Source organism: Oncorhynchus mykiss, chromosome 8 (genome assembly GCF_013265735.2).
Source record: "Oncorhynchus mykiss isolate Arlee chromosome 8, USDA_OmykA_1.1, whole genome shotgun sequence".
Lineage (NCBI taxonomy): Eukaryota > Metazoa > Chordata > Actinopteri > Salmoniformes > Salmonidae > Oncorhynchus > Oncorhynchus mykiss.
Window position 1 is genome coordinate 19,617,569 of NC_048572.1, and position 14,776 is coordinate 19,632,344.

General features: G+C 39.8%; 1 protein-coding gene across 2 annotated transcripts in view; it reads left to right on the top strand.

Annotated features, from left to right (window-relative positions):
- Window positions 1-14,503, top strand: part of LOC110529552 (lethal(3)malignant brain tumor-like protein 3) — a 39,488-nt gene extending 24,985 nt beyond the window's left edge. Inside the window, exons 19-22 of one of the 2 annotated variants that reach the window (XM_021611811.2) lie at window positions 5,241-5,332; window positions 11,455-11,615; window positions 11,708-11,770; window positions 13,650-14,503. In XM_021611811.2, coding sequence (XP_021467486.2) covers window positions 5,241-5,332; window positions 11,455-11,615; window positions 11,708-11,770; window positions 13,650-13,793 — 460 coding nt within the window. In that variant the 3' untranslated portion in view covers window positions 13,794-14,503. The remainder of the gene's footprint in view (window positions 1-5,240; window positions 5,333-11,454; window positions 11,616-11,707; window positions 11,771-13,649) is intronic. The other variant, XM_021611812.2, reaches the window with a different exon arrangement.
- The last annotated feature ends 273 nt before the right edge of the window (window positions 14,504-14,776 follow it).

Sequence of the window (14,776 nt, forward strand, 5' to 3'; positions counted from 1 at the left end):
TTAAAGACCTAGTAATATTTTACATCAATAGCAGTCAATATTAATTGTCATCTTAATTCAGTCTCATCTGAAAGTTGTAAATTCTTGGTCATCTGCATGAACCCTGGCTAACAAGTTGAATCAGCAATACAGAATTGGGTTCAATTCTTTATTTACTAAATACCTAACTAATTACACAGAATTACACATACACATAATTAAAGAATAACTTGATTACAAATTACTTCATAAAGGAAAACGTCCCTAGCGGGCGGAACAGATATGACAGCTTGTTACACAAAAGAAAAGGGGCTGGGTTTGAGTGAAAGAGCGGGAAGACTGAGGAACAAAGGGCGAAGCTATGCTATTGTAAATACAGTATCTTATGCATTCTAAATTACCGCCCATTTGGAAAAGGAAAATGCAATAAATATTTACTGAGCTGCGCTTCGGTAGGTTGGTGGTAGATGGAAGGCTGTGTTGCCCAACCTAGTCCTTTGTCCTTTGAAGAATGTCTCTGCTGGTAAATTGGATACGTTGTTGTAACGTCGTTGTGTGGTAGACGGGATACTCTGTCTGTTCCTTCCTAACCTGCGTTTGCAGCTGCTGTTGCTAACTCAATGGCTAGGAGGTATCACTTCTGTAGTGAATAAGAGTTCAAAGTTCATACCATTCGCAACCAAAGCTCACGCTGATGTTGGCTTCGTTCTGTAGTTATTATCTGAACCATTCTGACATCGGACTGTTGTCCTCACATTCTCGGAAACAGGAGGTTACATTGTCGTCAAGGCTTTATATAGGAAGAGAGAGGAGGGCGTGTTTGAAAAGTTTTATATCCCATGTCCCTTCACAGGGGTGGGCCACTGATTGAGCAGAGCCCTACCTTATGAAAACCCAAATCTCACATTTTAGAAGCTAAAATCACATTTCATCCCATCACAAATAATTTCATATTCAAACATCTAAATTGAACAACAATTCTATGTGAATCCGATAACTCTGATGTGTAGACCTTACACTGTAGACTTTATGTCATCTTATCATTGATGAGAATGTCTCAGATGACAACCGAACTGACATCATATTCATTAAGTACTAAAGGGGTTTGCAAATGTAACATCAGTAGGGTAGAGAGTGGAAAAAGTGGGGAATGGGTATTTATGACTGTCATAAACCTACCCTCAGGCCAACTTCATGACACCAGTTAAGAACAAATTCTTATTTACAATGACGGCCTACCGGGGAACAGTGGGTTAACTGCCTTGTTCAGGGGCAGAACGACACATTTTTACCTCATCAGCTCGGGGATTCGATCCAGCAACCTTTTGGTTACTGGCTCAACGCTTTAATCACTAGGCTATTATGATAGGCTATTCAGTAAGTCAGGCCCTATTGGTCACATGCATGCGATGCATACGTGTTTCACATAAAGAGAGCAAGGGTTGAGCAAATAGGGAATGTTTTTTCTAAACAAATGAGGGATTTCGGTAACATAACTTTTCAGTCAGAGAAACAAATAAGAAATGAAATGGCTGTAAAAAAAATATATTAAATTTTTTTTTTACACAGAGTGGCCATCAGGCTCCCTCTTGAGTCATTTGTGTCTTAATTATTTCAACAACCAGTGCTCTTAAAGTATCAGACAAGTTCAGTGTATTTAGTTGATTTTATTCAAACACATTTGTGTCTACAGTGTGCCTACAGTCGTGGTCAAAAGTTTTGAGAATGACACAAATATTAATTTCCACAAAGTTTGCTACTTCAGTGTCTTTAGATATTTTTGTCAGATGTTACTATGGAGTACTGAAGTATAATTACAAGCATTTCATAAGTGTCAAAAGCTTTTATTGACAATTACATGAAGTTGATGCAAAGAGTCAATATTTGCAGTGTTGACACTTCTTTTTCAAGACCTCTGCAATCCACCCTGGCATGCTGTCAATTAACTTCTGGGCCACATCCTGACTGATGGCGGCCCATTCTTGCATAATCAATGCTTGGAGTTTGTCAGAATTTGTGGGTTTTTGTCCACCCGCCTCTTGAGGATTGACCACAAGTTCTCAATGGGATTAAGGTCTGGGGAGTTTCCTGGGCATGGACCCAAAATATTGATGTTTTGTTCCCCGAGCCACTTAGTTATCACTTTTGCCTTATGGCAAGGTGCTCCATCATACTGGAAAAGGCATTGTTCATCACCAAACTGTTCCTGGATGGTTGGGAGAAGTTGCGCTCGGAGGATGTGTTGGTACCATTCTTTATTCATGGCTGTGTTCTTAGGCAAAATTGTGAGTGAGCCCACTCTCTTGGCTGAGAAGCAACCCCACACATGAATGGTCTCAGGATGCTTTACTGTTGGCATGACGCAGGACTGATGGTAGTGCTCACCTTGTCTTCTCCGGGCAAGCTTTTTTCTGGATGCCCCAAACAATCGGAAAGGGGATTCATCAGAGAAAATGACTTTAACCCAGTCCTCAGCAGTCCAATCCCTGTACCTTTTGCAGAATATCAGTCTGTCCCTGATGTTTTTCCTGGAGAAAAGTGGCTTCTTTGCTGCCCTTCTTGACAGATGCACTCACACCTGCCTGCTGCCATTCCTGAGCAAGCTCTGTACTGGTGGTGCCCCGATCCCGCAGCTGAATCAACTTTAGGAGACAACAATTAAATCAACAATTAAATCGCTTTCCTTGAAGTTCTTGATGATCCGATAAATGGTTGATTTAGGTGCAATCTTACTGGCAGCAATATCCTTGTCTGTGAAGCCCTTTTTGTGCAAAGCAATGATGACGGCACGTGCTTCCTTGCAGGTAACCATGGTTGACAGAGGAAGAACAATGATTCCAAGAACCACCCTCCTTTTGAAGCTTCCAGTCTGTTATTTGAACTCAATCAGCATGGCAGAGTGATCTCCAGCCTTGTCCTCGTCAACACTCACACCTGTGTTAAAACCTAGCGTCCCACATCGACAACTTCCGGTGAAATTGCAGAGTGCCAAATTCAAATTCAATTACTATAAATATTTAACTTTCATGAAATCACAAGCGCAATACATCAAAATAAAGCTTAACTTGTTGTTAATCCAGCCGCCGTGTCAGATCCCAAAAGGCTTTACGGCGAAAGCAAACCATGCGATTATCCGAGGACAACGCTCAGCACACAAAACATTGCAAACAGTAACCAGCCAAATAGATTAGTCACGAAAGTCAGAAATAGCAATAAAATGAATCACTTACCTTTGACTTACCTTCGATAAAGTCCCTCTTTATATCCAAAAACCTCAATTTTGTTGGCGCGTTTTGTTCAGTAATCCAATGGCTCAAATGCAGTCACAAGAGGCAGACGAAAATTCTGTAAAGTTCGTAGAAACATAGTATCTGTAATAGTATCTGTAAAGTTTGTAGAAACATGTCAAACGATGTCTATAATCAATCCTCAGGTTGTTTTTAGCCTAAACAATTGATAATATTTCAAATGGACAATAGCGTTGTCAATATTAAAGAAAAACAAGAAAGGCGTGCTCTCAGGATTGCGCACCACACAGGTTGGGGATTTTCCACTGGCCTCTCATTGAAACTGCGCATTCTCCCTAATTTTTCATAATAAAGACCTGAAACAATGTCTAAAGACTGTTCAGAGCTAGTAGAAGCCATAGGGAACGGAATCTGGGTCCTATCCCTTTAAATGGTGGATAGGCTTTCAATGGAAAAACACCCATTTCAAAATAATAGCACTTCCTGGATGGATTTTCCTCAGGTTGTTGCTTGCCGTTTCAGTTCTGTTATACTCACAGACCTTATTTTAACAGTTTTGGAAACTTTGGAGTGTTTTCTATCTATGCATATCCTAGCTTCTGGGCCTGAGTAGCAGGCAGTTTACTTTGGGCACGCTTTTCATCCAAAATTCCAAATGCTGTCCCCTATCCCAAAAAAGTTAATGAGAGAATCACTGACATGATGATGGCAGGGCTGAAATTTAGTGGAAATGTTTTGGGGGGATTCAGTTCATTTGCATGGCAAAGAGGGACTTTGCAATTAATTGCAATTCATCTGATCACTCTTCATAACATTCTGGAGTATATGCAAATTACCATCATACAAACTGAGGCAGCAGACTTTGTGAAAATTTGTGTCATTCTCAAAACCTTTGGCCACGACTGTATATATGGAAAAATACATCTTGAAAAATGTCGCTCAATTGAACAGACCAAGATTTAAAACTTTTTTTGTCTGGGACAGCCCTATACACTATTGTGCTTGAAAAGCCCAGGAGGGCGAACCTTCTTGAGAAATTGGATCCGGTGTGCCTGGAGCCAACGATCATACCATGATCAAAGTTGTTTAGGTCACCAATTTTGCCCATTCCAACATTCAATCGAACAGTAACTGAATGCTTCCATGCCTGGTTTATATAGCAAGCCACGGCCACATGACTCACTGTCTGTAGGAGTGATCCATTTTCATGAACGGGGTGGTGTACCTAAAAAAACTGTCCGATGAGTGTACACATCCTCCTTCCAAGTGACCGATACACAATTGAGGTTATTTCTTTAAGTGCTTTTTTCTGGACTTGAGAGTTTAATGTTCATGGCCTAAGATCAGCACCTATCTATTTTCACACAGAAAGCCACACAGAGAGCCGCAGAGTCACAGTAGTAGAATTAAAGATTGCTCTAGTTGCCAAGCCTCTCTACATCAGCTTCCAGCTGTTGGCCATATGTGGTCAGCTTGATTTGTATAGGCTAACATGAAATTCACCAAAAACTTCACTTTATTCTTAAAATGTTCATTAAAAAAAATGTTGATTGTTAAAATGTTGAGTAATGTTATTTGCACAGAGAAATTGGTTGTCCAGGGACTGGCACCAAGTTGTATCTCTGTGTTTTATTCAGGAGTTGGAACCTGCTTTCAGTCCAATGCACAAAACAAATTCTGAAGACATGGAAAAGAGAGGGGACCGAAGCTGTTCGCTAAGTTTAATTTAGAGAGAAGAAGTCATTACTCTGTTATTTATGAATTATCAAGACTCATCAGAGCAGCATGTTGATTGAGTTTGACCGAACAATTTTTGGGATTTGGGAGTGATTACAATCTACATTACATTTTCACCCCAGGAGTAGTGAAGGTATTAGAACATATTGGAATGTACTGTGATAATTAAGTAATAACTCAGTATGTCATTAAAAATGTTTTTCCAAATTGTGTGATCCCAGTTCCTGCAAGACTGCCCTGTTTGTGTGTCTCTATTGACCCCCTTCTCTCTTCCAGGGTTGGGCGGCCTTGCAAGCAGAAGAAGGTAGAGGAGCTGGTGGAGGACGAGGAGATGAAGAGTGAGGTGCCATGCATAATTGAAACCAAAGGTACTGAACTGGTGTTACGGCTCTCGTTTGTAGCATGAAGAGTGGACCAAGGTGCAGCGTGGAAGGCGTACATCGTTCTTTTTATTGATGACACCAAAAGCCAAATAACAATGACAAAAACAAAAGCACACACAGTTAGTTCTGTAAGGCAAAATAAACTATACAGAAAACAAGATCCCACAAAACCCAAAAGGAAAATGACAACTTATATACAGTGGGGAGAACAAGTATTTGATACACTGCCGATTTTGCAGGTTTTCCTACTTACAAAGCATGTAGAGGTCTGTAATTTTTATCATAGGTACACTTCAACTGTGAGAGACGGAATCCAGAAAATCACATTGTATGATTTTTAAGTAATTAATTTGCATTTTATTGCATGACATAAGTATTTGATACATCAGAAAAGCAGAACTTAATATTTGGTATTTGGTACTTTGTTTGCAATTACAGAGATCATATGTTTCCTGTAGTTCTTGACCAGGTTTGCACACACTGCAGCAGGGATTTCTCCTTCTCCAGATCCTTCAGGTTTCGGGGCTGTCTCTGGGCAATAAGAACTTTCAGCTGCCTCCAAAGATTTCCTATTGGGTTCAGGTCTGAAGATTGGTTAGGCCAATCCAGGACCTTGAGATGCTTCTTACAGAGCCACTCATACAATGTGATTTTCTGGATTTTTGTTTTAGATTCTGTCTCTCACAGTTGAAGTGTACCTATGATAAACAATTACAGACCTCTACATGCTTTGTAAGTAGGAAAACCTGCAAAATCGTCAGTGTATCAAATACTTGTTCTCCCCACTGTATGATCCCCAATCAGAGACAACGATAGACAGATTTTCCCATAGATTTTCCCACACCCTGACCTAACCAAACATAGAGAATAATAAGGATCTCTAAGGTCAGGGCGTGACAACTGTCTCTAAATAACATTATATTCTTCCCACTGGATATCAAGAGCATCACTGCACAGTGTTTCCCCAATATAGTCTGATCTATCGCCTCCCACTCATCTTACCCCGTGCCTTCCTTCACAGTATGAATCAGTAATGTAGATTAATCAAGAATTACATCACTTCCTCTGTCTTTTACTATGCTGAATGTGTACACCTCTTGGGATTTCTCTCCCCTTACTCTGTCGTGCCAGAGCTAGGCACAAGCTGTCAAAACAGTTTTACACAGTGCAATTATGTAAATGTTCATGTCTTTGGCACATATAATATATCTTGTTTCTTGTCCTAGCTCCTTTGGTTTCAGTTCATTTATTGAGCGAAATTCCAACATTCACATCCTCTCCAAACGAAACCAAACTGCACCGCATACCAAAGCAGTCCTTGAAAATCTTTATACTCTCTTTGGATAATTCATTCCAATCATTTAAAAGTTAACAGCAGGTATTTTGCATGTAAGTTTAAGTATTTTGATATGTGAACATAACCATTAAGCAATACGAAACCTTAAAGCAATAGGAATGACTCACTCCTTCTACAGTACAGTCTCTGGATTCAGGGTTATTTGTGTGATGTCCCTGTGTCAGAGCATCAAAGGCTCTGGTCCTTTGTGTCTTTGTGAGTTCTCACTCTTCTGAAGGGATAGAAAGGTGTTAGATTCTAAATAACAGAGTAAGAAACTGTCGGACACTATAAAAGCTCCAACAAAGTTTATTCACCCAAAGGATCGAACAGCTGAACAGACAAAGACATATTTCAATAGAATACCTGATAGTTAACAATATTTTAAGTTTATAGTCAGAACTCATCAAAGGCTAGCAAGCTGGAAGCAAATATTATTTGAATACCAAAGACAGACAGAATTTGTTTTCGTTAGGGTTGGGCGGTTCCGATTTTCATACCTTCATACCGTTCCTGTACCATACCGTAGTATATGTTATTACCGGCAGTGCACACAACGGGCACTACTTCTTTCAAAATCTTTTTTTTTACACACAAAACAAATTTAGGCAGCATTCTCATTTCGATGCCAAACGCACCCCTGGTGTGCGTGGCCAAATAGCTGTATTTCATGTCATCCAACATATGTAGTTTTGAGTTTAGTAAGCGGCATTGGCACATGGACTGGAACCAGTGCTTTGGTCAGATGACATGAAAATAGAGCTCCTGAACTACGCGCTCCAGTTGTGGGTTTGCAGTCTCAATTAGAATACATGAGCAGAAAATAACCCTATACCACATACCTACCCCTACCTACTAAATGGTGGTGGATGTTATGGGGCTATTTTGCTTCCATTGGTCCTAAGGCCCTTGTTATGGTTAAGGCATCATCAACTTTACCCAGTACTAGGACATTTTAGCCAAAAACCTGGTTGTCTCTGCAAGGAGGCTGAAACCTGGCTGCAAGTGGATCTTCCAGCAAGAAAATAACTCCAAGCACGCATCAAATTACACAAAGAAATGGTTCATTCGACATAAAAACATCATTTTGCATTGGCTATCTCAGTCTCTGGACTTGAAACTCATTGAAAACCTGTGGTTTAAATTGAAGAGGGCAGTCCATAAGCGCAGACTAATGATATCAAGGCTTTGGAAGGATTCTGTATGGAGGAATGGTCTAAGATCCAGTGGTGGCCGCTGATTGGCTGAATACCAGGGGCGCGGGGTCGTTTGGAGTTGTCAACAAAGCAGCATGACAAACATATGATGCGAAGTTTTCAAACTACTGATAGTTTCTTTGAGAAGATATAGAAGCGATCTGTGCATTTGAACAACAGCATAAATACATTTCACTTTTGCATGTCAAAAACCGAATGACAAATGCTGCATATGCTGCCACTGTTTTGAACAGATTAGATTATACTATTTAGAACGAGCGGCCAGCTCACGAACTAACGGGTGCACCTGGGAGAACTCAACAAGCATGCAGATGCAATAAGTGAAAATACATTATCTAAATGGGGATAGCTAGCTAACATGTCACAAAGCATGATGCGCTAGCTAGTTTCATTCTGAAACAACTTAATATTTCTGAGTTAGTCATATTAGTTTAGAAAGACTTTAATTTGGAATGGGAGCTAACTAGCTAGCTATAGCTAGCTAGATGCTTATCAAAGGTAGATAACTGGTTCATCTGACCCCAAAATGTACCAAACTATTTCTCAATGTTTCTAAAAATGTATTATAGCTGGCTAATTAATTGGATCATGCTTTGTGATACACCCAGTTTTATGCTGTTTAAGTCCACAAAACATCGCCCTGTCACCTGAATACCATGGGGGGAATTGGCCAGCCACTGTCATGCTTTTTTGTCCTACCAGATCCACGATGAGAAGGTTTGAGCTAGTGTATCTCTCAGTCCTTCTACTCTTGTTAGATGTAGATGTCCGGTTTATCAGGTCCCAGACTCCGGTGACTGTTATGATCATTTATTTCATTTTTAGCTTTAGCGACATCTGTACCTGATAGAGCAGATCTAATCTCAAGCCATCTGGTGCAGGAGACTCATTGGAAGGGAGACTAGAGCAGACCCAGAGTCCACATTTGAGTGCCCCAGGATGATCCATTTACTTTGTGCTGTTATAATTTATGCTATGAAATCCTGCGATTTCATTGGGGCAGTTCCCCCTCATAGCAAATGGCTGGTAAAACAATCCAAACAATGTTCGCCGGGCCTATGCGCACGTGGAGCTGTTGCTGCTGGCAGAATCACTGAGGGGTAGTGCTGAGCGATTAACCAACATTTATTTTCTCCGGGTTAAATAACTAATTGACCATTGTTGGTTAAATTTCTTGAATTCCATTTATTTCAGGGGTTCTTGTGAGCCCAATACGGCATTTCACTAGAGAGAATTTAAATAATTTACAACTGAAATCAAGGCAAGAATTTTGTGGGATGCTGGGCTTAAGAGAGTTGTAGTTTTCATTTAAGCAAATATTCAACCTAGTTCGACAACGACTCCCATTGTTAGGTCCCGGAGACATGAGCATCTCGTCATTATATATACAGTACCAGTCAAAAGTTTGGACACTCCTACTCATTCCTGTATCAGCCAACAAGTGCTCAGCATATGTGGGAATTCCTTCAAGCCTGTTGGGAAAAGCATTCCAGGTGAAGCTGGTTGAGAGAATTCCAAAAGTGTGCAAAGCTGTCATCAAGGCAAAGGGTGGCTACTTTGAAGAATCTCAAATATAAAATATATTTGGATTTTTGTAACACTTTTTTGGTTACTACATGATTCCATATGTGTCGTTTCATAGTTTTGATGTCTTCACTATTATTCTACAATGTAGAAAATAGTGAAAATAAAGAAAAACCCTTGAATGAGTAGGTGTGTCCAAACTTTTGACTGGTACTGTAGATCTCTGGATGGATACACTTTTTCCCCTGCTACGTTAGGTTAGATTTCCACACAGACCGCACGATAGATGAATGTACAGAACACAACGAGAGGGACAGAGACAGTTTGTGAAAGTATTCCTTATCTACTTTGAAAAACGAGTACAATTATTTAATCAGACAGCGCTGTAGCATACTGTATGTAGGCTACAGTACTTAGGCAGGCTAGCTAAATAGGATGACTAAAGACGGGACAGTATGGGGAGCACATAGATAACATTAGGTTTAGCTGGCAGACTGCTACTGCATGAGCAGAGATGCGATGATGACTTTAACAAATGAAAAATAATTCAGTTATTAAATAAAAAACTAATAATAATATACACAACTGAAATATTTTTGTATTTCATAATAGTTTCCTATTTTTCTATTTACCCAATGTGGACCTGACAGAGGCATTGCAAAATGTTCAATGTTTTGGAAATTTAATTCTCACTATTTTGGGGTTTGGAATTTCCATTAAAAATCTCTATTTCATAATGCATTTAATGTATAAAAAAATCTAAAACCTGATTATTAAAAAAATAATCTATTCAAAACCGTACCTACCTCAAAAGGCACTAATCACTCAGCACTACTGAGAGGCTGACTAGTAGGTAACTGAACAGCTTGTTTTAAACAATATCATTTTGAAACCGGAAAATGTAAATGTTTACCAGACTTTTATCAGCATTTTAAAATATAATCCATGAATGATATAATATATTTGTTAACAGTTTTTTTATCACAAGTGGGGTGCCGTCCCTAATGCCTTAATGGGTTAGCTGCCACTGCTAAGATCCTTTCCAATGTGTTCTCCAACTCATAAAACAATTTAGAAAAAGGCTCAGTGTCGTTATCCTCGCAAGGTGAAGTATTGAAAACAGGGGTGTCAATAATTTTGAGCCCTACCTTTTGAGAAAATAGTATTACTTGTTATACAGAATATCTTAATCTGAGCAATTGTATTAATATAAAATAAAATACAAAATAATTCCCAATATTTTGGAGCATACAATGTAATTTAATTACATTTTAATTTCGGACCCCGCTGTATATTATAGATTTAATGAGTAGTGGTCATTCTCTAACATGCATTTTCATATATAACACCACATCTCCCAAAGGTATTTACTCAGCAGAATGGTGAGAGAAGACTCTTCCAAAAAATACTTCCCATTTCCCTGAAACATGAATAATAATGTCCTTGAGTGCTTTGTTGTTAGTTTTCTCCATCCACCAAAGTAAAATAACATGAAGTTGCTGTGTCACAACTGTCATTCAATTTGTACTAAAGAGTTATGACCCATCCGTTTGTGACTGTGGCCTTTGCTATTGGCTGAAACCTTTCTAAGTGGTCCTCTCTCTCTTGCTACAGTAGATTAGTTCCTCCCGGGGCAACATTTATCTTTATGTTCCATCAAACTTTAGAATTACTCTCAAAACATCAAAATATTTTGCTTCACTTGAATTGTCACTACCAATTATACATTTTAGGAAATAATCTTTGGAAGATGCTCAAAGATGTGTTTATGCCTGGAGCAAAGTAACAGTCAGCATTAACTCACTATCTGATTAGACTGGTTGCCCCTGGTTCCTAATATGGTTAGGAGTGAGCGTCAAGCATCTGCGTTCTGTTTCTTCTAGCATTTCTAGATACTTCCATCAGATCACTTGCTGATTTAATATCAAGCAGTTCATCTACAGGTAGCCACAGCAACAAATCTCTTGTTGTTTAAAATTAAGTTAATTCATTCAAGGTAGAGTATGTTTATTTTCTTCTCTTCCATACAGTAGAGCTGACACTACAGGAAGCCCTTCACCAGTCAGTGTTCATGCCATGCACCTCGCCATCCCCCAGCAGCACTCCTTTCTGCTGGGACCAGCACAGCAAGCTGCTACCCACCGTGGCTGGCATCACTTCAAGCAAAGTGGCTGTGTGGACAGTGGAGGAGGTACTGGATAACTTACATTGTTTCGTGCAGTCTAAATAACTGTCTGGGTAATTTGGATAACTGTACTAACCATGATGTTCAATGTGTTACAGGTGATTGAGTTCATCCAAGGTCTTCCAGGCTGTAACGAACACGTGCACACTTTCAGAGATGAGGTACAGTTTCAGTACACTACAGCTTTTAGCTCACTGACCACTGATACAAACACACACACACACACACACACACTTCTGGGAAAAGGACTTCCCATTTACTGTCTGCTTGTGGGATTATAAAGATCCCATTTTGGTTTCATCAGATGCATTACCTCCACATTATCGCTCTGTGGTCTCCACATCTGTGTCTGCCTCAGAGTTGAAACTTTTACTGCAGTGGGCTAAATCAGGGTCACACAGAGTGTTTCTTGGTAGTCCTAAATAAATCTACTTTGAAACAAAAGTACACACCTCACACACACGGTTAGCTTAAAAAAGAAGACACCTGTACCATGTCAGATATAGAGTTGAAATGTATTCAATTTGGAGCATCACAATATTAATCAAATAAACAGTGATGGTATTTGAATTATTATTTTTTTGCATTAAAAAAAGTGCCAATATTTCATGAATAAGGTGCAAATATTTTGCAAATAAAGTAAACATTTTTAGAATAAAGTCTGTTATATTTCAAGATTAACGTAGGGGATTTGTTTAAGTGCATGTCTCCCTGGCTCCTTAATGCTGTGCACGCCACCATTGAAATGTCTTAGTTACTGTAGATGACCTGGTGAAACTATACTTTAGAATTGGCTTTAGTAAGAAGCACATAATTACCATATTATTATAAGTATTAGGACCTGGAAAAGGTTGTGCCACAGATTATTTTCAGAAGGAGGAACCGTTGTTACATACAGAGACGGGCGGGTTGTGTGTGTATGCAGGTGTGTGTGTGTGTGGGCGGTACAAACTAGGGGCAAAACAAACTAATGGCCATCAATCTAATGCTCTAATACACTCATTCAAACAGGCGTCACTGCACATGATCTATTAGCTCGCACACACACACACACACACACACACACACACACCAAGCTTCCCCCTGTCAATTTCATACTATAGGTGTACAGTCTTCTAACGACCATGGAGTGTTATGAGCACAAACAAAAAAGTCAGTCTGCGCTTCGGATTCGCTACAACGTTCTGCTGCGTACCCTAGGCGAACATTTTGCAAAAATGTTTTTACATAACAATGAATGACCTTATCCATGGTGCTTTACTAACAGTAGTATTTCGCCCTTATGGCAACTATCCTTCTAGCGGCTATACGCTAGTTGGCTACATGAGCACACCCAATAAAACACATTATCTTGGGATCCTGGAGACTGGGGACTATGCGTGTGTATGTCCCATGTCAAACTGCTCTCCAAATTCGGCACAAAACCACTATTTTGCAGCCCATTATAAAACTATAGCGGCCTACTAGATTGAGTACCCTAGGCTAATCATATGTTACAGTGGGCAAGTAAAAGTAAATTATGTGCCTATCCAATGGCTGCGGGAAGTATGAACAATGAACAAGAGGGTTTTGCGTAAGTGTCTGTGGGAGGAGAGGCAACACAAGTACCACTCCTACATGCGCAAACCAGCTCATCTAAGGCACTGTTTGAATATATTCATCTGTCGGTCTCCCTATAGGATGGGAGGAATGAAGGATGCATAGGTTATCCCAAAACAAGAGCATCGTTATTATGCCATTCTGTCAGCGTTAATAGCGGGTGATATTACGACAGCTTGTTAAATGTAGAATATGACTCAATCCCTGAATAACACCCCCTCTAATGAGCCATGGTCATTTGTATGGTGAAGAATCTTTAAAAACCATTGGCTTTGAAGTTAATTCTTTAGCCACCACTATGTCTAAGCTGCCTGATTTTGGAGGTTGAAAGTGAAACATATTCCTTGGGCAAAAAGGTTCATTAGGAAAGCACTTTGATGGTGGACATTTTCAAACGTGAGACTTCTCTAACTCTTCCCTCCCTCATATGTTTTTGTCCAGCAAATAGATGGTGAAGCCTTCCTTCTGTTGACTCAGGTTGACCTAGTGAGGATCATGAGCATCAAGCTGGGTCCAGCCATAAAAATCTACAACTCAATCTTGATGTTCAAGACGGCAGAGGAATCGGCATGTAATGAGCTCTAACGAAAGTCGGAGGCCACTATTTTTACCCTGAGCAGAGCAGAGCCAGGAGAAGGAAGTCTACAGATAAGGATGTGAAGCACAAAGAACCATTCTTCTTCCCAGAGGAAGCAAACTGAATGCACATGTGAATTGCACAAGTTATTTTTTTTAAGACAGCCATATTGCGTACTGCGAATATCCAATGTGATTGACTCATTGGAGAAATGTCATTTTCAATCATCAGCTCTATTATGTGTAATATTATTGTACAGTATAGGCTCTTTTTATATTAGTGTTGGGGTGGTGCAACGAGTATGCTCGTTCTACCTAAAAACTAAAACTGGAAATGTAGTGCAAATGCGTCAGATTTCCTTTAGTGCATCACAATCAGCAACTCTGACATTTTCATCATGTAGAAAGTCCCATCTGCACAGGGCTTTAGCTGTTCCGGTCTCTCTGGGATGCTGATGTCATGCAGATCAGAGAGATTCTAACTGAGAATGGAAGCTCAGTGATTCCCCAGGTGAGTGGCACAGAGAAATTAATACATTCATTAGAAAGTCCTCATGCTTTAAAAAAAATCCTTGTTACTTCTGTCTGGCTGCTGGGGTGGTGATGCTGGAGGACAAGGCTGTATAACTGAGAGGAGAGAGGGATTTTTATTAATTCACCAAACCAACAGGAACCATACTGTAAAACAAGACATCAGGCCCTGCATTTAATTTCCCTTTTGGTAATACATATACACATATACAGTACCTGTATAAAGACCAACATGGGTCACCCTGGTCTGGTTTCTCCTGTGTATTGTACAGTCATCTCCTCATCAGTACTGTTCAGGACCTATGAAGCAGTGACAAGTGTCTGTTTACTTTAAGGTACTAACCCCAGGGAAGGGGTTTGGTTGAATGAATTAAATCTAAAAGTCCATATAGACAATTGTATTTCTTTATGTGGACTGTTGTTCACTTGTTTATTTACAGTGCATTCGGGTGGTATTCAGA